The following is a 25,173-nucleotide window of genomic DNA, read 5'->3' on the forward strand; positions in this document are numbered from 1 at the left end:
GATACGGGCCAAACGCAGGCAGGTGGGACTAGTGTAGATGGGAGACATTGGCCGGCAGGGGCAGGTTGGGCCGAAGGGCCTGTTTCCACCCTGTGTGACTCAATAATTGCTTAAGATGGAAATAGAAAGTCCAAGCCAGAGGGGTGATGTAAATATTATTCTGTTCTTAACATTTTTAGATGTTGTGGCTTCTTTCCCTGTCCTGCTCAAAGCATTCCCAGTTATCCCAGAAATGTGGCTCTCCAGAGTTGATCATCCCACAGGTTAAACATGGGAAGTATAGCCTCTGTTTACCCAATGCCTCACCCCTTGCAGGCAGCCCCTGCTCCACACAAGCTACAATACAGAGTTTATAACAAAATAATGTCAACAAGGTTGATTAGTACGGGTGTCAGGGGTTACGTGGAGAAGTAGGGAGAGATAGATCAGCCATGGTGGAGTAGACTTGGCGGGCCGAATGGCCTAATTCTATATAAAAAGAAAGAACTGCAGATGCTGGTTAAATTCGAAGGTGGACACAGAATGCTGGAGTTACTCAGCGGGTGAGGCAGCATCTCAGGAGAGAAGGAATGGGCGACGTTTCGGGTTGATAGAGGCCCTTTGACTTGGGCTACCTGGGATGATAACACTGCCCTTGTGTACAGCGATCACACGCCCTCTGTCTGAAAGAAGAATGTGCCTCTGTGGAACGCCACCAACATCAAGTAAAATTACCAACCGTAAACAAGCAGTATCCTGCCGTACTTCCTGAGAGTATTTCCGAAGCCCATGTGAAATATATTCTCGGAACGTTTTGTTAACTCAACTCCTTGTCCTGTACTCGCTGGAGTTTAGAAGGATGAGGGGGTGACCTCATTGAAACCTACCGAATAGTGAAAGGCCTGGATGTGGAGAGGATGTTTCCACTAGTGGGAGAGTCTAGGACCAGATGTCACAGCCTCAGAATAAAAGGACATTCCTTTAGGAAGGAGATGAGGAGGAATTTCTTTACTAATTCTTCAGAGAAGATCCAATGGTCTTAACATTATTTGCTTCATCAATTTCAGCTGAATGAACTGCACTTAAGCCTGATGAATGGGAAGAGGCCATTCTTCACAGCTTAAGGATAAGGGGGAAATCCTTTAAAACCGAGATGAGAAGAACTTTTTTCACACAGAGAGTGGTGAATCTCTGGAACTCTCTGCCGCAGAGGGTAGTTGAGGCCACAGTTCATTGGCTATATTTAAGAGGGAGTTAGATGTGGCCCTTGTGACTAAGGGGATCAGGGGGTATGGAGAGAAGGCAGGTACGGGATACTGAGTTGGATGATCAGCCAAAAACTCAGCGGGTGCAGCAGCATCTATGGAGCGAAGGAAATAGGCAACGTTTCGTCCCGAAACCCTTCGGGTTTCGACCCGAAACGTTGCCTATTTCCTTTGGGTTTCGGCCCTATTTGAAGCCAGTTGAGGCCAGTTCATTGGCTATATTTAAGAGGGAGTTAGATGTGGCCCTTGTGGCTAAAGGGATCAGGGGGTATGGAGAGAAGGTAGGTACAGGATACTGAGTTGGATGATCAGCCATGATCATATTGAATGGCGGTGCAGGCTCGAAGGGCCGAATGGCCTACTCCTGCACCTAATTTCTATGTTTCTATGTCTATGTTAAGAGTTGTGGGAAGGAACTGCAGGTGCTGGTTTAAACCGAAGATAGACACAAAATGCTGGAGTAACTCAGCGGGACAGGCAGCGTCTCTGGAGAGAAGGAATAGGTGACGTTTTCGGGGATTCAGACTCTGAAGTCCGAAGTCCAAACTGAAGAAGGGTCTCGACCCGAAACGAAACAGCATCTGCGGAGAGAAGGAGAGAGGTTGCAGGTTTCAGTGGAGTTTGGTTGAGGAGTCTGGAGGCAGCGAGTCACAGGATGTGCTGTGGGCCACAGGGTAAACAGTGCTGGCAGGCAGTGGTTCAACTACCTTGAGGGGCACATAAAGCAGGCTTGTTTCACACAGGATCTGACCGCTAGCGACTGGCATCTGAGATCTACACGTCTGGCATGGAGCCAGCACGCTCAGCTTATCTTGCCTGCACTTCCTGTTCTTGCACCTTCCAAAGCTTGACAGGGCAGTACACTATTTGTGGACAAATTGTTGCGTTCCCCATCACAGGGGAGGATAGGGTCAGGTATAAATGAAGGGCAAAGTGCGTGTGAAAGGAAGGAAGGAATATCGTACTTATATAATATCATTTTAAACATAGAAATACCCACAACAGATGGAATTAGAAAAGATTGGGAACAAGAATTAGCTATAAAAATCTCAAAAGAGACCTGGGATAATCATTTACTACAGGTGCATAAATGTTCGATCAACGTACGACATACGCTCATCCAATTTAAAACATTACATAGATTATACTATTCAAAAACTAAATTAAATAAAATCTTCCCTAATGTTTCACCAATCTGTGATAAATGCCTGTGTCAAGGAAGGAAGGAAGACTTTCACGGGCGGCACGGTGGCGCAGCGGTAGAGTTACTGCCTCACAGCGCCAGAGACCCGGGTTCCATCCTGACTACGGGTGCTGTCTGTACGGAGTTTGCACGTTCTCCCCGTGACCTGCGTGTTTTCTCCGGGTGTTCCGGTTTCCTCCCACACTCCAAAGACGTGCAGGTTCGTAGGTTAATTGGCTTGGTGTATGTGTAAATTGTCCCCAGTGTGTGTAGGATAGTGTTAGTGTGCGGGGATCGCTGGTCGGCACGGACTCGGTGGGCCGAAGGGCCTGTTTCTGTGTTGTATCTACAAACTAAACTAAAATCCTCCATCCTGTGTCCTTCATGTTTTTACAATTCACTAATGGGGGCAGCTCCCAATCTATCTCATCGAATAACACCTTGATGATTCTCTCTCTCTCTCTCAGCCATCCCTGCTCCAACAAGGACAATCCTAGATCCTCAGCTTGGCATCACTGTAGTTAAAAATAAATAGTTACCTCTTTGATAAACTCATAGTCTTACTCATAGAATACCTTGTGATCAAAAAGTTACCCCTCTGATAGAAATCTGTGGGGTAACGTATTCACACAAAGGGTGGTGGGTGTATGGAGCCAGGTGGAGGTAGTTGAGGCAGGGGCTATTGCAATGTTTGAGAAATAGGTGGACAGGTTTGGAGGGATATGGGCCAAACGCGGGCAGGTGGGACTAGTGGAGCTGGGACTTTGTTTGTCTGGATTAGTTGGGCTGAAGTGCCTGTTTTCAAGCTGTTATTCTCGGTCTCTCTCTCTGTCTCTCTCTCTGTGTGTCTCTCTCTGTGTGTCTCTCTCTGTGTGTCTCTCTCTGTGTGTCTCTCTCTGTGTGTCTCTCTCTGTCTCTGTGTCTCTCTCTCTCTGTCTCTCTCTCTCTCTCTGTCTCTCTCTCTCTGTCTCTCTCTGTCTCTCTGTCTCTCTGTGTCTCTCTCTCTCTCTCTCTCTCTCTCTCTCTCTCTCTGTCTCTCTCTCTGTCTCTGTCTCTCTCTCTCTCTCTGTCTCTCTCTGTGTCTCTCTGTGTCTCTCTCTTTGTCTGTCTCTCTGTGTCTCTCTGTGTCTCTCTCTGTCTCTCTCTCTCTCTCTCTGTCTCTGTCTCTGTCTCTCTGTCTCTGTGTCTCCCTCTCTGTCTCTCTCTCTGTCTCTCTGTCTCTCTCTCTCTCTGTGTCTCAGTACCTATGACTCCAGGGCTCTATGACTCGAACTGAAGTCCCTCATCACCAGAATGGTTCAACTAAATAATTCAATAATCCCACGTCTCAGTTTCCCCTCTGCTCTAACTCCCAATGATAATATTTTGGGTAGATCCACTTACTAGCTGTTTGAAGCGCTGAGGCCTTTAGTGACATTTCTACTGAGTCTTCCCAGGTTTTGCTGTTTAATTTCAGATCCCCAGCATCTACTGTATTTTGCTTTTGAAGTACATTTATGGCATTTGCTATCAGCTCAAGGATTAAAACGGCAATCTTATTACTTCACTTTTTAAACTGTTCCCATTGCATCCAGTGCCACAGTCTCATGGTTACCTTCTCTCCCAGAAACATGCAGGCATCAACTCTAAAATCTCCCCGAACAATCTCCCTGGAGAAACTCAGAGATCAAAGTTCATTAGTGGAAGGCAGTCAGGAACTCCAGACTAGTGAGTTCCATTCATAGAGCGTGTACATACATTCTAGGTGCAGAATTAGGCCATTCGGCCCATCGAGTCTACTCCACTATACAACAAGTCAATTAACCTACGAATCGAACAGAATTAACCGACATCCGAACAGAATTAGGCCATTCGGCCCATCGAGTCTACTTCACCATTCAATCATGGCTGATCTATCTCTCCCTCCCAACCCCATTCTCCTGCCTTCTCCCCATAACCCCGACACCCGTACTAATCAACAACTTGTCAATCTCCGCCTTAAAAATATCCAATGACGTGGCGTCCACAGCCGTCTGTAGCAATGAGTTCCACAGATTCACCACCCGCTGAATAAAGAAATTCCTCCTCATCTCTTTTCTAAACCGCCCTTTCTACCCTGTCCGAGACTCCCGCACTAGTGGAAACATTCTCTGTATCCAGTCCTTTGAGTCTTTAGTTTAGAGACACAGCGCGGAAACAGGCCCTATCGGCCCACAGGATCCGCGCGGACATTTACCAAGCGTACATCATTGGAGTGTGGGAGGAAACCGAAGATCCCGGAGAAAACCCACGCAGGTCACGGGGGGAACGTACAAACTCCGCACAGACAGCACCCGTAGTCGGGATCGAACCTGGGTCTCCGGCGCTGCAAATGAACAGAAGGGTCTGACCTGAAACGTCACCCATTCCTTCTCTCCAGAGATGCTGCCTGTCCCGCTGAGTTACTCCAGCGTTTTGTGTCCATCGTTGATTCTATGCCAGGATGGGGTCTGGGGAAGGTGTAGTTTGAGACACCATGGGGACATGCTGACCCACCCCACCCTTCACATAGCCATGATTCCAAGCCTGCTCTTTTAGTGGACAATGCCTCTCAAACGGGCGCTGTCTGTACGGAGTTTGCACGTTCTCCCCGTGACCTGCGTGGGTTTCCTCCGAGATCTTCAGTTTCCTCCCACACTCCAAAGACGTACAGGTTTGTAGGTGAATTGGCTTTGGTATAAATGTAAATTGTCCCCGGTGTGTGTAGGATAGTGTTAGCGTGCGGGGATCGCTGGTCGGTGGGTCAAAGCTCCTGTTCCCGCGCTGAATCTCTAAACTAAAGATGCCCTACCCTGCAAAGACTTTGTCAGACCTGATCTCCAGATACGAGTTCGAATCCCGCAACGCAGTGGGGAGATTTTAAATTCCGATAATAAATTAAATCTAAAGCAAAGAATGATTTCCGTAATGCCAGCGATGAAAATCCGAGGCTGTCAGGAAAAACAAACGGCTGAAATTGAAATTCACTGCATTTTTTTTTTTTTTTTTTAATCCTCTGGGAAAAACTCTGCAGCGCATGTCCACTCAGTAGATATTTTCTTCCCCGTTGATTAACTGTTATCTGATTTAAAAAAGGAGTTGAGGTATTTTGGCAAATGCCTCGCGCATGACATCCATTCCCACGGTGAGAGCAGCCGCTGGGACCGCCAGCAACACGCCAGTCGGCAACGTGCCTCAGAACCAAATGTGGACATCGCTGGGAGACAAAAAGGGAGAGGTGCCAAAAGTCCCAGCCTACAGTCGCAAGGAAAAATACCCGACTGAAATGGGAATCGAGTGTTTAGAAAATCTCTTGATGGAATTTCAAAAGAAAAACAAACCTAATTTTATTTGGTCTAAACATAGTTACGAACATTGCGTTTGTGAAACAAATGAGATCATCCATCGACTTGGCCTCCACATCCATCTGTGGCAATGAATTCAGTCCAGTTTATTGTCACGTGTCCCGAGGTACAGTGAAAAGCTTTTGTTGCGCGCTAACCAGTCAACGGTAAGACAGTACATGATTACAATCGAGCACGTCCACAGTGGGGACAGATCATCCCAGCGAGGACATGATTAAAGCGTTTGTCTTGGTCTACAGCGAGTTCTTGACAACCATAATGCCTAGTGCAAACAGCAAAAGTCGTCAAGGAGGCAGGGCTCCAATGAGGTAGTTGGTGAGGGACAGTGAAAATGTTTTGTTGCGTGCTAACCAGTCAGCGGAAAAACAATAACATGATTACAATCGAGCTGTCCACAGTGTACAGATACATGATTAGCGTTTTCTCCAGCGAGTTCTTGCCCAATGCCATCAAACGCTCGTCTTGAGGCAGCTTTGGAGTTGGCGGGGAGGGGGAATGAACCAGTCTGAGTGACTCGAAGCAATTCGGATCCTACAGAGCAAGCACGTTGCTGGCTGCTCAGGTCCTTTGCAGTGGGATCGACGTTACTGAACCAGCCATCTCCCTCGAACACTCGCACATTTCTCTTGTATGGTCCTGGCAACCTTACCGTGAGGTTGACGAGATGTCGGGTACCATCTAAGGTAGACACAAAATGCTGGAGTAACTCAGCGGGACAGGCAGCAGGTTGTCACTTGCGGGCGGAGCACCAAGGCAAATTCCTTGTATGTGAATACTTGGCCAATAAACTTATTCATTCATTTATTCATCTCTGGAGAGAAGGAATGGGTGACGTTTCAGGTCGAGACCCTTCTTCAGACATGGGAGGCTGGAAAATGGAAGTCATTGAGGGGACGAAGGGCTTGTGAAGTGTCTTGGACATAGGTGGGGGGGCATTGGACCGGGGGTAGGATGGAGTCGATGTGTGTGGAAATTAATTCAATGGGATTGGAGCTAGCAGAAACAACGGGTCTGCAGTTCTGTTGATGGGTTTTGGGGAGAAGGTAAAACTAGGCCATGCGGGTGACCTGAAGGTGACCTCTGACTGACTGGAGGGTGCAGGAGTAGGCCATTCGGCCCTTCGAGCCAGCACCACCATTCAATGTGATCACGGCTGATCATCCCCAATCAGTACCCCGTTCCTGCCTTCTCCCCATATCCCCTGACTCAGCTATTTTTAAGAGCCCTATCTAGCTCTCTCTTGAAAGCATCCAGAGAACCGGCCTCCACCGCCCTCTGTGAGGCAGAGAGTTCCCGGGCTGGAATAAGATAAGGTTGGAGGCTTTGGAGGTCAGCCAGCCAGAAAAGGTCAAATATGAAAAGGGTCAGTCTGATCGAGGGTCACGGGCCGAAACGTCACCCATTCCTTCTCTCCAGAGATGCTGCCTGTCCCGCTGAGTTACTCCAGCATTTTGTGTCTGCTGATTTAGTCCTGCACAAAGGATCACTAAGTCGTGAAGCTGAGTTCAGATTCATTCTGGTTTGCAGTGAGGCCTGGAGAGTGGAGATGATTCCCCATAGAGCTATGTTTGGTCAGTATGCAGGGATCCATTCAGTCATCAAAGCAAGTGGATTTAAGTGGAGAACTTGACCTCACTCTGTGTGTGTCTGTGTTTATGTTATAAAATATCTCTGTGCATGAATATTTTGCTATCCTTTGATCCATGGACGTTTGTGGGTGGCGACCAGCATCATTTGGTTGCAAAGAACTAACGGCTGGAGTAATGCCCCCTGTCCCATTTAGGAGACCTGAACGGAAACCTCTGGAGACTTTGCGCCCCACCCAAGGTTTCCGTGGGGTTCCCGGAGGTTGCAGGTGGTTGCCGGAGGTTGCAGGAGGTAGGGAGACTGACAAAAACCTCCGGGAACCGCACGGAAACCTTGGGTGGGGCGCGCAAAGTCCCCAGAGGTTTCCGTTCAGGTTTCCTAAGTGGGACAGGGGGCATTACTCAGCGTGTCGTTCCACAGGTGATCTGAGTTAGGCTGAGATACTCCGGCATCTTCTCCCTCTGTTTCCCTCTCTTTCATTCCGTTGAACTCCGTCAGCTTCTAATGAAAGACACAGAGTGCTGGCGTAACTCAGCGGGTCAGGGGACTGGACCATCAACATTTTGGGTTGAGACTCGGGTTGCGATTATTTGGGCGGCACGCATGGTGGTGCAGCGGGAGAGTTGCCGCCGTATTGCGCCAGAGACCCGGGTTCGATCCGGACGTCCGTCTGTACGGAGTTTGCACGATCTCCCCGTACAGGACTGTGTACGCCTCCACCGCAGTGTCACCGCGCTGTCCCTGATTCTGTGCACTTTAATCCTTCCTCAATGAACCGATAAACTCCTTCAGCTGAGTTTGTGCCTGCCAGATCCGTCAGTCATAGAGTGATACAGCATGGAAACAGGCCCTTCGGCCCGACTTGCCCACACTGGCCAACATAGAAAAATAGAAACATAGAAATTAGGTGCAGGAGTAGAGGCCATTCGGCCCTTCGAGCCTGCACCGCCATTCAATATGATCATGGCTGATCATCCAACTCAGTATCCTGTACCTGCCTTCTCTCCATACCCTCTGATCCCCTTAGCCACAAGGGCCACATCTAACTCCCTCTTAAATATAGCCAATGAACTGTGGCCTCAACTGGCCTCAAATAGGGCCGAAACCCAAAGGAAATAGGCAACGTTTCGGGTCGAAACCCAAAGGGTTTCGGGACGAAACGTTGCCTATTTCCTTCGCTCCATAGATGCTGCTGCACCCACTGAGTTTTTGGCTGATCATCCAACTCAGTATCCCGTACCTGCCTTCTCTCCATACCCTCTGATCCCCTTAGCCACAAGGGCCACATCTAACTCCCTCTTAAATATAGCCAATGAACTGTGGCCTCGACTACCCTCTGCGGCAGAGAGTTCCAGAGAATTCACCACTCTCTGTGTGAAAAAGTTCTTTCTTCTCATCTCGGTTTTAAAGGATTTCCCCCTTATCCTTAAGCTGTGACCCCTTGTCCTGGACTTCCCCAACATCGGGAGCAATCTTCCTGCATCTAGCCTGTCCAACCCCTTAAGAATTTTGTAAGTTTCTATAAGATCCCCTCTCAATCTCCTAAATTCTAGAGAGTATAAACCAAGTCTATCCAGTCTTTCTTCATAAGACAGTCCTGACATCCCAGGAATCAGTCTGGTGAACCTTCTCTGCACTCCCTCTATGGCAATAATGTCCTTCCTCAGATTTGGAGACCAAAACTGTACGCAATACTCCAGGTGTGGTCTCACCAAGACCCTGTACAACATGTCCCACCTGCCTGCGTTTGGTCCATATCCCTCCAAACCTGTCCTATCCATATACATTTCTTCAACATTGCGATAGTCCCCTCCTCAACTACCTTGTCTGGCAGCTGAGGGGAGAACAAGAGGCAGCTGGGCACCAGCCACCGCTCGGGTTGTTGGCGAGGAGATGAAACTCGCTCTCTGTCTCTGCCGATTGCTGGCGAGTTTCCCGGACGGCTGCCTTGCGTCGTGTACTGAAGCACCAGGCTGTGTTTGTAAACAGTCGACTGTTGGCTCCAGAGCTTGAGAGAAAGCAGGCGGACTCCTAATCCTCCTCTGGCAACTGAGTGTGACGAGTGTTGGCCGGGAGGCTGGGAAACGCTGAGTCTGGTTAAAGCTTTGTGAAGGTGACCTCTCCCTGACTGGAGGATGGAGAGGAAGGGGAACCGATCAAGTCAAAGTCATTTTGCCATCGACCTGGATGAATTTTCCCATTGACTTTCCCTTAATCTCACCACAGATTGAACTCTCTGCCACAGAAGGTAGTTGAGGCCACACAGTTCATTGGCTATATTTAAGAGAGAGTTAGATGTGGCCCTTGTAGCTAAGGGGATCAGGGGGTATGGAGAGAAGGCAGGTACGGGATACTGAGTTGGATGATCAGCCAAAAACTCAGCGGGTGCAGCAGCATCTGTGGAGCGTAGGAAATAGGCAACGTTTCGTCCCGAAACCCTTTGGGTTTCGACCCGAAACGTTGCCTATTTCCTTCGGGTTTCGGCCCTATTTGAGGCCAGTTGAGGCCACAGTTCATTGGCTATATTTAAGAGGGAGTTAGATGTGGCCCTTGTGGCTAAAGGGATCAGAGGGTATGGAGAGAAGGCAGGTACGGGATACTGAGTTGGATGATCAGCCATGATCATATTGAATGGCGAATGGTGCAGGCTCGAAGGGCCGAATGGCCTCTACTCATGCACCTATTTTCTATGTTTCTATAATGAAGGCACATCATTTTTACCGATGATTTAAGCTTGGAATGTGTATTTCCGACGCCTTTTTAAAAAAAAAAATATCTGGTTAATTTTCTGGAAGTATAACATTCTTTACAGGCAAAATTGTTGGTATTTAAAACGTTGACTTCTCTCATTTCAAATAAGTCCTGTATTCCTCCCTCCACCTCCCCCCCCCCCCCACCCCCATCCCCCCCAACAGTTCCACCCACCCCCCCCCCCCAACCCCATTGTGGGCCCACCCCCCACCCCCAGTCGTACTCCCAACAGTTCCACTATTCCACATCCTTGTATCCCTGTCATTAGCACATCTGCCCCAACCAACAATGGACCATTGTGGGCTCCATCCTTCCACAGGTGATCTGAGTTAGGCTGAGTTACTCCGGCATTTTGTTTCTATCTTCTCCCTTTGTTTCCCCCTCTTTCATTCCATTGAACTCCTTCAGTTCCTTGTGAAAGGCACAGAGTGGCATGGATAGTTCAAGAGTCAGCAGTGGGTCAGGCAGCATCTGTGGAGAACATGGATAGGTGACGTAACTTTCACAGAGTGCTGGAGTAACTCAGCGGGTCAGGCAGCATCTGTGGGAGAAACATGGATAGGTGACGTTTCACAGAGTGCTATTTGGAGTCGGCCCGAAACTCAGCGGGTCAGGCAGGCAGCATCTGTGGAGAACATGGATAGGTGACGTTCAGGCAGCATCTGTGGGTGGATAGGGACTCTTCCTCAGTCAGCGAGTCTAGCCTGAGGTGACGTTTGTCAGGACTCTTCCTCAGACTTCTAGCCTGAAGAAAGATCTCAACTTGAAACGTCACCTATCCATGTTCTCCGGGGATGCTGCCTGACCCGTTGAGTTACTCCAGCACTTTGTGCCTTTCCATGGTAAGCCGGCATCTGCAGTTCCCTGTCTCTCCACTCCAACTCCTGATTGTTGGATCATCTTTAACGAGGGAAAATAAACTTTGCTTCGTCTGAAGAATGTTTTGGTCACATTCCAAACATCGCTGGAATAAGCTGCATTTTTGAACATCTCCCCAAAGCAACTGGAGCCCAGAGCACAAAGGAAATAGGTGACCAAAATAGACACGGGGCCCAGAACAAAGGATTCAACTTTGTGTCAACTTCAGCCTTCCGCTTGGCTTCAATATATTTCCAGCCTGTTGTTCTTAGACAATAGACAATAGACAATAGGTGCAGGAGTAGGCCATTCGGCCCCGAGCCAGCACCGCCATTCAATGTGATCACGGCTGATCATCCCCAATCAGTACCCCGTTCCTGCCTTCTCCCCATTTCCCCCGACTCCGCTATTTTTAAGAGCCCTATCTAGCTCTCTCTTGAAAAGCCCCCACCGCCCTCTGAGGCAGAGAATTCCACAGACTCACCACTCTCTGTGAGAAAAGGCGTTTCCTTGTCTCCGTTCTAAATGGCCGACCCCTTATTCTTTAACCCTGTTGCGTTTGCTTCTGAACCTGCCTCGTAGAAAAGTAAATCTTCGTCCCTGCAGCTGCACTGAAACCAGGGAAGGATTTACAACTGGAACACTGCGCTGACTAGTCTCTTCCCCAGTCTATCCGTATACACCTTTGGCAGTGGCCTCTGTGTTCCACTGACTGATGGGCCTATTTATACTGAGGCTCAGTGTAAAGATGAGCTCCTGTCGCAGTAGGCCGAACTCCAAAGGAAATCTCAACGTTTCGGGCCGAAACCGGGAAGGGTTTGGCCCGAATATGTGTGCCTGATTTGTTATTAGTTTGTTTGGTTGTTTTGTTGCACCCGCTGAGTTTCTCCAGCATTATCTCACCAAGGACTAAGTCCGCGAGCATTGCCACTTTCATTTCATGTATTATGTAAAAGAATATGTGTATGATTGTGTTTATAAATTTGTTTGGTTGTTTTGACTTTTGTCGACAGCATCAATCAACTGCGACAATGTCCCAGTTTGTGGATGTATCGTTTATTTATTTTATTTTTTTAATATATTATTATTTTTATTAGAAGCAATTGTACAAGAATAGAACATTCGGCATGTAAAATTATACAATTCTTGTACAGCTTTAATTTTAACCTTTTAACTTGAAAATAAGGGAAAGGAACATCACCCGGCGTGGCTTTAATGGCCGCGGGACAATCGCCATCGCCAGCCGGGGGCTTTGACTTTGACTGACAACATCGGGGGGGGGGGGAATCAAAGGAGTGCAGTGGAGAGATACGTTTTTTGGCCTTCCATCACAGCGATGGATGGATGTTAATGTAAATTATATTGTGTCTTGGGTCTATTTGTTTGTAATGTATGGCTGCAGAAACGGCATTTCGTTTGGACCTCAAGGGGTCCAAATGACAATTAAATTGAATCTTGTAATCTTGTAATCTTGGAAAAGAGAAGGGTAAAGTGGAAAGGCAGGACCCCGAGGCTACCACAGTAGTGTGGACAAAGAGGGGACAAAGATGGGTCAGGCAGCATCTCTGGAGAGAACCTCACCCAACCCATAGTCGGATTTAAACCTAAAGTTGTGTTGCCCCATACTATCCTTGTAACAATTCGGCAAAGGGTGTCCCATGTCTTAAAAATTTAATCTGGTTTTTCTGCAAAGACAAGCCTAATATTTTCCAAATGCAGTGTCTCGGACATGTTTGTGATCCACACCTTCACAGTAGGGACTGATGTGTATTTGCAAAATGTAAGTATTAGTTAGGCCATAATTAAGGACGTTTCACAGAGTGCTGGAGCAACTCAGCGGGTCAGGCAGCATCTGTGGAGAACATGGATAGGTGACGTTTCACAGAGTGCTGGAGTAACTCAGCGGGCAGGCAGCATCTGTGGAGAACATGGTTAGGTGACGTTTCACAGAGTGCTGGAGTAACTCAGCGGGTCAGGCAGCATCTGTGGAGAACATGGATAGGTGCCGTTTCACAAAGTGCTGGAGTAACTCAGCGGGTCAGGCAGCATCTGTGGAGAACATGGATAGGTGACATTTCACAGAGTGCTGGAGTAACTCAGCGGGTCAGGCAGCATCTGTGGAGGAACATGGATAGGTGACGTTTCAGGTCTAGGCCCTACTTAGGTAGAAAGTGGAAAGGTCTTCAGTAGAAAGTAGAGGAAGGGGGGGGGGTAAACCGGAGGTAAGAAAAGGCCAACATCAGATGACCTAAGGGGATCAGAGGGCATGGAGAGAAGGCAGGTACGGAATACTGAGTTGGATGATCAGCCATGATCATATTGAATGGCGAATGGTGCAGGCTCGAAGGGCCGAATGGCCTCTACTCCTGCACCTAATTTCTATGTTTCTATGTTTCTATGACCTCAGGTAAGGTTGAGTCCATAACCCCCCTGACCAAAAAAGTCACCCATCCTTTTTCTCAGAGATGCTGCCTGACCCGCTGAGTTACTCCAGCACTTTGTGTCCATCTTCGGTGTAAACCAGCATCTGCAATTCCTTGCTACACATCAGGTGTGAGGTTGATGGCACAAGGGTGATGACTAATAGACTGCTTTCTTTTCTTCCCTGATGAAGAGGGGCTTGCGTCAGATGACGTCGAAACAGTGACCATTGGAGGAAGTGAAGATAAAAATGTCTCCACGTTGTCGGGGCTACCAATCACTCTAGCCCCAGGGAGTGACAAGACCCAGTCTGATGAAGACAGCAAAGACTCCAGCTTCACAACCTCTAGAGAGTCCAACTCCACTGAAGATGATGGGCCTGAAGCTGACGACTCTAATGGTACGTATATGGAATCAAGTCCATTGGAGTGGAGTTATACTGTGATGTTGCCACATGCGAGAATGCCATCGATTCTTGGGGAGACACAAAATGCTGGAGTAACTCAGCGGGACCGGCAGCATCTCTGGAGAGAAGGAACGGGTGATGTTTCGGGTCGAGACTCTTCTTCAGACTGAAAGAAGGGTCTCGACCTGAAACGTCACCCATTGCTTCTCTCCAGAGATGCTGCCGGTCCCGCTGAGTTACTCCAGCATTTTGCGTCTACTTTCGATTTTACCAGCATCTGCAATTTTACTGGAGAGATACATTGCGGGAACAGGCCCTTCGGCCCGTTGAGTCCAATCCAACCCTGCTATCACCCCGTACACTAGCGCTACCCTACACACATTGGGGACGATTTACAATTACACCAGAGTCAAATAGCCGACAAAAACTGTACGTCTTTGTAGTGTGGGAGGAAACCCGGAGCTCCTGGAGAAAACCCACGCAGGTCACCAGGGAGAACGTGCAAACTCCGTACAGACAGCGCCCGTAGTCGGGATCTAACGCGGGTCTGTGTGAGGCAGCAACTCCACCGTGCTGCCCCTGTGGTGGAGGTTGAGAATCCCGTTCTGTTCCATTCACCGCAGGTGGAGCGAAGTGGGGGGTGAGACCACACTCGCAGTCAGGGGGGTTTTATTGTCATACAGTACGTCCCAGATAGAACCAAAGATCCTATAGCGGAGCAAGATAGACCACTCCTGCTAAATGCAACGGGCTGACGTGTAGTACGCAACGGAACGGAACGTGGGCCTTTTTTAATTTATTTTTTTTTATTTTATTTTTATTAGCAGTACAGTAAATCACATTAATACATCGCATATATCTTATTACATTATGTTGTACCACTTCATTTTTTGAGCTTTAAAAAAGATAGAAATAAAAGAAGTAAGGAAAGTAAGCAAGAATCGTGAAGGTGCAGGAAAGTGTTGGGAGAAGAGAACCCCTTAGGGAAGGAATTAGAGAAGGAAGTAAAGAAAGAAATAAGACCCTAGAAAGAAAAGAAAAAAAAAGAAGAAAGGAAAATCAATCACTCTATTGTAACACAAAACTCCGCAAAAAAGGATATACCAACCGTGTTTTTATTAAAAAATTATTTTATACCCCCCGTTACCAAGTCCTGGTAGCCTTTATGTTATAACTTATTATTGCACCTTATGCTTGCAATAGTTCCATAAATGCAGACCACGTCTTTTGGAAGTGATCTGCTTTGCCTGCTAGGGGGAGTCTCCTCCTGATCCCTATAGTGGGCCTTTTTTTCATCCATTTCAGTAACTCGACCCGACCCGACCCGACTGGCAGTGTAATCAACGTTGCGGGGGGAACAGTTTGTGTTAATAAATTAAAATTCTGAAGAAGATTTTTACCAAAGAACTTTTATTTTTACGAGGATGTTTCCGTAACAGGTTTCCGTCTCCGCGCTAGTATCTTTGCTCCGCTACGGGATCTTTGGTGCGGAGACGGAAGCCGGTTACGGAAATGGGGGCCGAAATGACCCATGAATCTGCCCATGACCGTACTGTGTCTTTTTCACCAAGTGGACCATCTTGCTCGCTGTAGGATCTTTGGATAGAACTATGTAGCAGTACCACAGAATATTCGAACGGCCAGCGCTGTGAACAATAAAATAAACGAGGGGAATAAAGTTCAGTGTGTGTTCTGTGTGTTCCTTGTTCCAGGGAAGGACTTCTTGGAAATGCTGACCCTGATCGGGATCATCGTGGGGGCCATCGTGGCCGTGGTCATCGTACTGACTGTCATTGTCATCATCATCAAGAAAATGTCTGGAGGATACTCGTAAGTAAGATGAAGGTTTCAGAAGGAACTGCCGAGGGGAAACTCAGCGGGTGAGGCAGCATCTATGGCAGCGAAGGAAATGGGCAACGTTTCGGGTCGAAACCGCTTTATTCAACATTTTCACACGACATAAATTGTCCCCTCTCCAACCGGTATAATAATTCTTTTACCATCACACGGTGGAACGGACTTGACGACAAACAGGGACTTAAATTGTTGAAATTCTTTGCAGCCCAGATTCTGGTTTTGCTGTGTTTCTAGTTTAGGGGATTTTGTTTTTCTCTTTTTTCTTTTATTTTCTATTTATCTTTTTGTTTTTATATATACAAGTTCTCTTCTAAACACGTAACTATATTTACATAGTGACCGGGAGGTCTATATTCAATGTGTATTTTGACACTGGACATACATAGGTTATACCTGATATTAATGTAATCCTGATCCCTATGTATCAATATCGCTGTTTTGCTTATCATTTTTTATTTATTTATTTTTGTTTGGTTTTGGGTTTTGGTGCTGGCTCGAAGGGCCAAATGGCCTACTCCTGCACCATTTGTCTATTGATTTTGTTTTTGAAAAAAACCGAATAAAAAGATTTTACAAGAAAGAAAAGCATCTATGGAGTGAAGGAATAGGTGACGTTTCGGGTTGAGACCCGAAGGGTCTCGACCCGAAACGTCACCTATTCCTTCGAAGAAGATTCTCGGCCCGAAACGTCACCTATTCCTTCGAAGAAGGTTCTCGACCCAAAACGTCACCTATTCCTTCGCTCCATAGATGCTGCCTCACCCGCTGAGTTTCTCCAGCATTTTTGTCCACCTTCGTTAGACAGGTTAAATGTCAATATGTCCACAAATTATTATCATGGGACTGAACACGTGATAGACCGTCACGGTGGCCCAGCGGTAGAGTTGCTGCCTCACGGCGCCAGAGACCCACCACGGGTGCTGCCTGTACGGAGTTTGCACGTTCTCCCCGAGACCTGTGCGGGGTTTTCTCCGAGATCTTCCGCAGAAAGTTCCACCCGCACAGGTTTGCGTATTAATTGGCTTGGTATAAATGTATAAATAGTCCCCAGTGTGTGTGTAGGATGGTGTTAGTGTAGAAACATAGAAAATAGATGCAGGAGGAGGCCTTTCGGCCCTTCGAGCCAGCACTGTCATTCATTGTGATCATGGCTGGGGGGACCATGCGGGGATCGCTGGTCGGCACGGACATGGTGGGCCGAAGGGCCTGTTTCCGTGCCGTATCTCTAAACTAGACTAAACTAAACATGTTGTAGGGTTGAATGTCAATACTCGCACAAAAAGATCCAATGGGATTGAGTACATAGAAACATAGAAATTAGGTGCATGAGTAGAGGCCATTCGGCCCTTCGAGCCTGCACCGCCATTCAATATGATCATGGCTGATCATCCAACTCAGTATCCCATCCCTGCCTTCTCTCCATACCCCCTGATCCCTTTAGCCACAAGGGCCACATCTAACTCCCTCTTAAATATAGCCAATGAACTGTGGCCTCAACTGGCTTCAAATAGGGCCGAAACCCAAAGGAAATAGGCAACGTTTCGGGTCGAAACCCGAAGGGTTTCGGGACGAAACGTTGCCTATTTCCTTCGCTCCATAGAAGCTGCTGCACCCGCTGAGTTTTTGGCTGATCATCCAACTCAGTATCCCGTACCTGCCTTCTCTCCATACCCCCTGATCCCCTTAGCCACAAGGGCCACATCTAACTCCCTCTTAAATATAGCCAATGAACTGTGGCCTCGACTACCCTCTGCGGCAGAGAGTTCCATAGAGTACCTGTGTGGGATACAATAGTTAGCCTTAAAGAACCAACAGGTTCCATCACAGTTCTCTGCTGCCAGCAGACAAATCCTTTCTGCAGATGATTAAATATTATTTTTCAGGGAGGCTTCAATGGTGAAAATCATTGCCAGAGGGTGGTGAATCTGTGGGATTATTGATTAGTATGGATGTCAGTGGTTATGGGGAGAAGGCAGGAGAATGGGGTTGAGTGGGAATGATAGATCAGCCATGATTGAATGACGCAGTAGACTTGATGGGCCGAATGGCTCCACAACCATTTTTCCATAAGATCCCCCTCTCTCATCCAAAATTCCAGTGAATATAAGCCCATTCTCTCAGCATATGACAGTCCCGCCATCCCGGGGATTAACCTGGTGAACCTACGCTGCACTACCTCAATAGCAGGAATGTCCTTCCACAAATTGGGAGACCAAAACGGCACATATCCATTGAGGGAGAGATCATTTCTCTCTGGTCTGGCCAGCTCCTGGCATCCTAGCCCCAGCTCACCCCCACCACACGTTACTCTGTAAGTGAAGCCTTCATCCAGGCTTGCTCAATGGCACGAGTCGTGGAAGGAGTCCAAAAAAAGTCTGCGGACAGCAACAGTTTACCACACTGTTGCCGCCGGCACTGTTGTACGTCTAGTTTAGACTGCACTGTGTTATTTATGAAATGTATAATAATCTTCAGATGGGAAAATTCCCCTCCTGGGAGGGCTTCTGATCACCATCCAACATGTCAATGTGGTCAAATTTATCCCTGACTGACCCAATAACTAACGGGGCCATCGGAGTTCCAGGGCAGCACGCTGGCACAGCGGTAGAGTTGCTGCCTTACAGCGCCAGAGACCCGGGTGTTGTCACATCTTATCTCTGTTTGCTTTGTTCTTACCTTCTCCTTGATCTCCATCCCCTCCTTCTCACACCTTACACTTCCTTATCTCTGTTGCAACCCCATCCTCCCCTGACTCTCAGTCTGAAGGAGGGTCTCGACGCGAAACGTCACCCATTCCTTCTCTCCAGAGCTGCTGCCTGTCCCGCTGAGTTACTCCAGCATTTAGTGTCTAATGTTATTTGAATTGTCTGCTAAAAATGAAAAAATGAGGGAAGAAGTTTCGACTTTATTGCCTTCCATCACAGTGGGGAACCATGAAGAATCCACTGTGGTGGATGTTTATGTTACTCCAGTATTTTGTGTCTCTCTTCGATCCTGACTACGGGTGCTGTCTGTGTGGAATTTGCACGTTCTTCCTGGTCCTCTGGTCTCCTCCCACACTCCACAGACGTCAGGTTTGTAGGTTAATTGGCTTTGGAAAATTGTAAATTTCCCTTAGTGTGTAGGGTGGTATAATGTGTATTGGTCACTGGTCGGCTTTGAGTGTTTTCAACTTCCCGTGACTTCTCTCATGTTGAACATCGTGGCAACAATGATTCAGTGTATAGCTGGTAACTGCATAAACACGTTTGATGCCCATACCTTGTACTGACACAGTCTCTGAATGTCCACAGGCCCTGATCTGCCAAGATAAACAGACATGACTAACTGGTGGTTCTGCTGTGAGAATGAAGTCATTTGAAACCAGGATAACCGACCGTACGTCTGCCAATGTTCCTTGGACTCTAAAGCGGCCCGTCTCTCAGAGAGCTGGTGAAACCTGCCCCTGCCCCTCCCCCCCACCTCCCCTCCCCCTCCCCTCCAGTCATTTACTATGTGTAGTGCAAATCCAGCATGTAGTTAAAGTCATTTAATGCAGAATTTGTTTTGTATGGAGGTGCAAAATATATTGTATTTATAGCATACAATATATCAGTTCAGTTTAGTTTATTGCCACGTGTACTGAGCTACAGTGAAAAGCTTTTGTTGCATGCCAACCAGTCAGCGGAAAGGCAATGTGTATGTATTGTATGACGTTGCAGGTCAAGGCCCTTCTTCAGTCCGAAGAAGGGTCTCGACCCGAAACGTCACCCATTCCTTCTCTCCAGAGACGCTGCCTGTCCCGCTGAGTTACTCCAGCATTTAGTGTCTAATGTTATTTGAATTGTCTGCTAAAAATGAAAAAATGAGGGAAGAAGTTTCGACTTTATTGCCTTCCATCACAGTGGGGAACCATGAAGAATCCACTGTGGTGGATGTTTATGTTGACTTTTCTGTAGTTTTATGTCTTAGAATGGTTGCATGGTAATTTGCATATCACCGTAGCTAGAACACGTGACAATAAAAGACCTTTAACCTTTGCTACAATATGCGTAACATGTTTATGCTATGTATAAATATGCTATGTATTGATACATATATGCTTTGTATTTATACGTGAAGCTTTGTCCCCAAATTATCAGCACTTTTGATTTTTGCTTCTTCAATAACTTTATCTTTTCTACCCTAATGAAATTGGACATGAATGAGGAGGCGAGCTGTGCTGCAAAATGCAATTAATCAATCAACTAATCAATCGATCAATTGACCAAATGATCGATCAATCAACAGATCAATCAATCAATCAATCAATTGACCCATCGAGCAAACAAACAAACAACCGATCAATCGATCGATCAACCAATTGAGCAATCAAACAACTGATCAATTGATCAACCAATCAATCAATCATTCGATCAATTTCTGTGAAGGAAGAATGGGATGGCAAGGCCCTGGAAGCTTTGATCCTCAGCTCTAAGTAACAGCCTTCTGAGATTGTTCCATTGAGGGGGATTTGTGGAGCAGTGTAGGGGGGCTGAGTTGCATCTTGCTCAGCCTCTTACCCCTGCAATTGCTGGATGCTGTCATCAGGTTTGGGTTGAAATGAGAACGTTCCCCACAGCCAAGTGTCCGTGGACGTGTGGGTTTTGGTGCACGGTCATTCATTCATTCCAATGTCGTTACCCTGTCCACCAGTAACGGCACGGTGGTGCAGCGGGTAGTACTGCTGCCTCACAGCGCCAGAGACCCGGGTTCCATCCTGACTACGGGCGCTGTCTGTACGGAGTTTGCACGTTCTCCCCGTGACCGTGTGGGTTTCCTCCGGGTGCTCTGGTTTCTTCCCGCACTCCAAAGACGTACGGGTTTGTAGGCTTGTACCTTCTCGCCAGAGATGCTGCCTGACCCGTTGAGTTACTCCAGCTTTTTGAGTCCCTCTTCGGTTTAAACCAGCATCTGCAGTTCCTTCCCACACGGGTTTGTAGGTTAATTGGCTTAGATGGGGAAAAATTGTAAATTGTTCCTAGTGTGTAGGACAGTGCTAGTGTACAGGGTCGGCATGGATCTGTTGGGCCGAATGGCCTGTTTCCATGCTGTATCGCCAAAGTCTAAAGTGAAATTGAACATTCTCTCAGCCCTGTGAGTGCTGAAGAGTTCAAGAAGAAACTGCAGATGGTGGTAGACAAAATTGCTGGAGTAACTCAGCGGGTGCAGCAGCATCTGTGGAGCCCCTGTGAATGCTGAACAGTGTGAGCAGGGTCTGGGGTTAAGTCTTGTCAGTGGCAGCAGTCTCTGAGCAGTGTCCCAGGCTGACTCCACATCACCAGAAACAGAACGCTTTCCACGTCAGCGTGCGAGACTTCAGAGACTGGGAGCTTCCTCTGGATGCCCGAATATCCCCAGCAACCTGTCAGTCCTCCACAGACTCCAGGGTGACTCGAGATCCCACGTCAGGGACCAGTCCTGGCCACAACCAGCAAAGTGTTTGACATCTTGTACTCAACTGGCCATTATTACAACAGTTGCTGTCAAATAAAACTGTGTTTTTTTAAAAATAAAGTGTCATTATCAAAGTGTCAAATTTCATTACCTATGAAATATATTATTGTTAATAAAAGGCACTTGTTTTTACTTTTCGACCTTTATTCATTTTCAATGAGTAGATTTTAAAAAAAACGACAAAAATGCTGGAGAAACTCAGCGGGTGAGGCAGCATCTATGGAGTGAAGGAATAGGTGACGTTTCGGGGCGAGACCCTTTGGGTCACCTATTCCTTCGAAGAAGGGCCCCGGCCCAAAACGTCACCTATTCCTTCGAAGAATGCTGGAAAATCGAAGGTAGACAAAAATGCTGGAGGAACTCAGCGGGTGCAGCAGCATCTATGTGGAGCGAAGGAAATAGGCAACGTTTCGGGACGAAACCCGGAAGGGTTTCGGCCCGAAACTTTGCCTATTTCCTATAGTGGAGATTGTTCAACTCTTTGCATAGAGCGAAGGAAACGTTGCCTATTTCCTTCGCTCCATAGATGCTGCCGCACCTGCTGAGTTCCTCCAGCACTTTTGTCTACCTTCCATTCTCCAGCATCTGCAGTTCCTTCTGAAAGACGTGATGCAATGCCAGCTGAGTCTCACGGAGCAGTAGAACCCAGGGTTCTGTTCAAGAATCTAAATACAGGCCATCTCCAGCGTTAGGAGGCCCAGCAAAAGATGCACTTTCTAAACTCTTAAGGATGGGGAAGATCTCTGCCTCTAACCCTCATCCTGGGCAGGTCCTGGATATTTACCTGGCTGATTTCAAAATGCCGTGGCCAAAAGCATTGTGGAGGAAATGGGATCCTTGGGATCATGTGGTCCTGTAAAGCAACTTTAAAAAGAATCTTTATCCTTGAACAGACAGCTTTAAAAGCTTTAAAAGGACTAAAAAGTAGTTGAGGCCACACAGTTCATTGGCTATATTTAAGAGGGAGTTAGATGTGGCCCTTGTGGCTAAAGGGATCAGGGGGTATGGAGAGAAGGCAGGTACGGGAGGCAGGTACAGAAGGCAGGTGCAGGTGCAGCAGCATCTATGTGGAGCGAAGGAAATAGGCAACGTTTTGGGCCGAAACCCTTCCGGGTTTCGGCCCGAAACGTTACCTATTTCCTATAGTGGAGATTGTTCAACTCTTTGCATGGAACGAATAAAACGTTGTCTATTTCCTTCGAAGAAGTGTCTCGACCCGAAACACCACCGATTCCTTTGCAGGAGGGTCTCGACTGTGGAATTCATCACCACAGACGGCTGTGGAGGCCAAGTCAATGGATATTTTAAGGTGGGGATTGATGGATTATTGATTAGTACGGGTATCAGAGGTATTGGGGAGAATGGGGTTGAGAGGGAGAGAGACAGATCAGCGATGATTGAATGGCGGAGTAGACTCGATGGGCCGAATGGCCTGATTCTGCTGCCATAATTTATGAACTAATGAACTAAGTAAGTAAGTAAGTAAGTCTGAAGAAGGGTTTCGGCCCGAAACGTTGCCTATTTCCTTCGCTCCATAGATGGTGCTGCACCCGCTGAGTTTCTCCAGCCTTTTTGTGTACCTTCGATTCTCCAGCATCTGCAGTTCCTTCTTAAACACTAAGTAAGTAAGTTTATTGGCCAAGTATTCACATACAAGGAATTTGCCTTGGTGCTCTGCCCGCAAGTAACAACATGACACACAGTGACAGTTACGAATGTCTCAGAAAACACTGAACATTATTAATACTAAAACATTAATGATAAAACACCATTGATCAAGCATGTGAACCAACAAAATACCTGATCAAAGAACTTAGTAACTGAATCACCAGTCCATACTATAGCAGTAAGCTAGATAGATCAGCCATGATAGAATGGGGGAGTCGAGACTTGATGGGCCGAACGGCCTCATTCTGCTCCTGGAATGAAAGAGACTCTTCTCCTGAAGTCGGGCAATAGCGTTGGCTGCCACTCTTGTGTCCACTGCCCTTCAAAGTATATAAAGTTTAATAGAAACATAGAAATTAGGTGCAGGAGTAGGCCATTCGGCCCTTCGAGCCTGCACCGCCATTCAATATGATCATGGCTGATCATCCAACTCAGTATCCCGTACCTGCCTTCTCTCCATACCCTCTGATCCCCTTAGCCACAAGGGCCACATCTAACTCCCTCTTAAATATAGCCAATGAACTGGCCTCGACTACCCTCTGCGGCAGAGAGTTCCAGAGATTCACCACTCTCTGTGTGAAAAAAGTTATTCTCATCTCGGTTTTAAAGGATTTCCCCCTTATCCTTAAGCTGTGACCCCTTGTCCTGGACTTCCCTAACATCGGGAACAATCTTCCTGCATCTAGCCTGTCCAACCCCTTAAGGATTTTGTAAGTTTCTATAATATCCCCCTCAATCTCCTAAATTCTAGAGAGTATAAACCAAGTCTATCCAGTCTTTCTTCATAAGACAGTCCTGACATCCCAGGAATCAGTCTGGTGAACCTTCTCTGCACTCCCTCTATGGCAATAATGTCCTTCCTCAGATTTGGAGACCAAAACTGTATGCAATACTCCAGGTGTGGTCTCACCAAGACCCTGTACAACTGCAGTAGAACCTCCCTGCTTGCTTGCCTGTGACGGCCTGATCAAACGTGTGACAATGTACTGCATGTGTCAGCCTATAAGGTGTCTATTGTAACTCTATAAATGGCCCTCATTTACCGCTGTTGAGGAGTTACGGAGCGGGGTGACTGGACTCTACATTCTATACATATTAGCTGATCCCAGGAGGGCTAGGTACATGGTGGCTGCTGAAAGGCTGGGCTGTTTATCTGCGTGTGTCCTGAGCCAGCCAGCGGTCGGATGGAACTGGAGACACATATGGAACAAGAGGACAAACAGCTGGAAACTGATGCAGGATGGTGAAGCCCCATCGACATCATCACCCTCCGAGCTGACTAATCCCATTGTTCATTCACACTGCAGCAGGACACAAGTGTCAGTGTGTAAATAAACAATTTACACACTGACGGTGTGTACGCCAGCGGTCGGTCGGCCTGTAGTTTTAGGCCTGGGTCCAAAGCTGCTCCACCTCCCCCCCCTCTCGGCACCACAGAAAACAAAGGCCTCTTGCAACCGGCAGTCAGCTTCCAGCTGCGGCATGTGACACACCGGCAGTCCCACAGCCCAACTTTGCTTTCCCCAAAATACCCCGGGTTCCATCCTGACCTCGGGTGCTGTCTGTGCGGAGTTTGCGCGCCCCCCCACCGTAACCATGTGGGTTTTCTCTGGGAGCTCCGGCTTCCTCCCACATTCCAAAGACGTGGCCTCTGTACGTTGTCCAGTGTGTGTGTGGGGTCGTGCTAGTATACGGGGTGATCTCTGGCCGGCACGGACTCGGTGGGCCAAAGGGCCTGTTTCTGCGCTGTTTCTCTAGAGTAAGTCTAAATGTACAGGGCCTGGACTTGTACAGTGCCCTTGTAATGGGGGAAGGTGAAGGGGTGGAGTGTCAGGCTGCGGCCTACACCCACTTGTGGCCTCGTGCTTCTGCTCATTGGCAAAAATATGAGCGCTGCTGTTTATTGGCTCGAGGGGCAAGAGTTCCTGCTTCAACCTCAGCCCAAAATCAGTCCATCTTTGGAATGAAATATTTGTTGCTTCAAGTTTTAACCCTCGATGACATTTGATACATTCCGTCTCATTTATTTAAGGGAATTAGTCACAGAGTCTCACAGCGTGGAAACAGGCCCTTCAGCCCAACTTGCCCACACACCGACCAACATGCCCCTGGCTCAACCTGCCTGCGTTTGGCCCGTATCCCTCAAAACCTGTCCTGTCCATGTGGCTGTTTCTTAAACGTTGCTACAGTACCTGGGCCTCTAAACTAAACTGAGGGAGTTAGATGTGGCCCTTGTGGCTAAAGGGATCAGGGGGTATGGAGAGAAGGCAGGTACAGGATACTGAGTTGGATGATCAGCCATGATCATATTGAATGGCGGTGCAGACTCGAAGGGCCGAATGGCCTACTCCTGCACCTATT

General features: G+C 47.6%; 1 protein-coding gene across 2 annotated transcripts in view; it reads left to right on the plus strand.

Moving 5' to 3' along the window:
• The window catches only part of LOC129711462 (podoplanin-like), a 25,733-nt gene extending 4,457 nt beyond the window's left edge, over positions 1 to 21,276 (plus strand). Inside the window, exons 2-4 of one of the 2 annotated variants that reach the window (XM_055659076.1) lie at positions 13,600 to 13,806; positions 15,525 to 15,642; positions 18,963 to 21,276. In XM_055659076.1, coding sequence (XP_055515051.1) covers positions 13,600 to 13,806; positions 15,525 to 15,642; positions 18,963 to 18,969 — 332 coding nt within the window. In that variant the 3' untranslated portion in view covers positions 18,970 to 21,276. Of the gene's footprint in view, positions 1 to 13,599; positions 13,807 to 15,524; positions 15,647 to 18,962 lie in introns of those variants that run through there. The other variant, XM_055659077.1, reaches the window with a different exon arrangement.
• Positions 21,277 to 25,173: the final 3,897 nt, after the last annotated feature.

The sequence above is a fragment of the Leucoraja erinacea genome, chromosome 30, assembly GCF_028641065.1.
Source record: "Leucoraja erinacea ecotype New England chromosome 30, Leri_hhj_1, whole genome shotgun sequence".
In the NCBI taxonomy this organism is placed as follows: Eukaryota; Metazoa; Chordata; class Chondrichthyes; order Rajiformes; family Rajidae; genus Leucoraja; species Leucoraja erinaceus.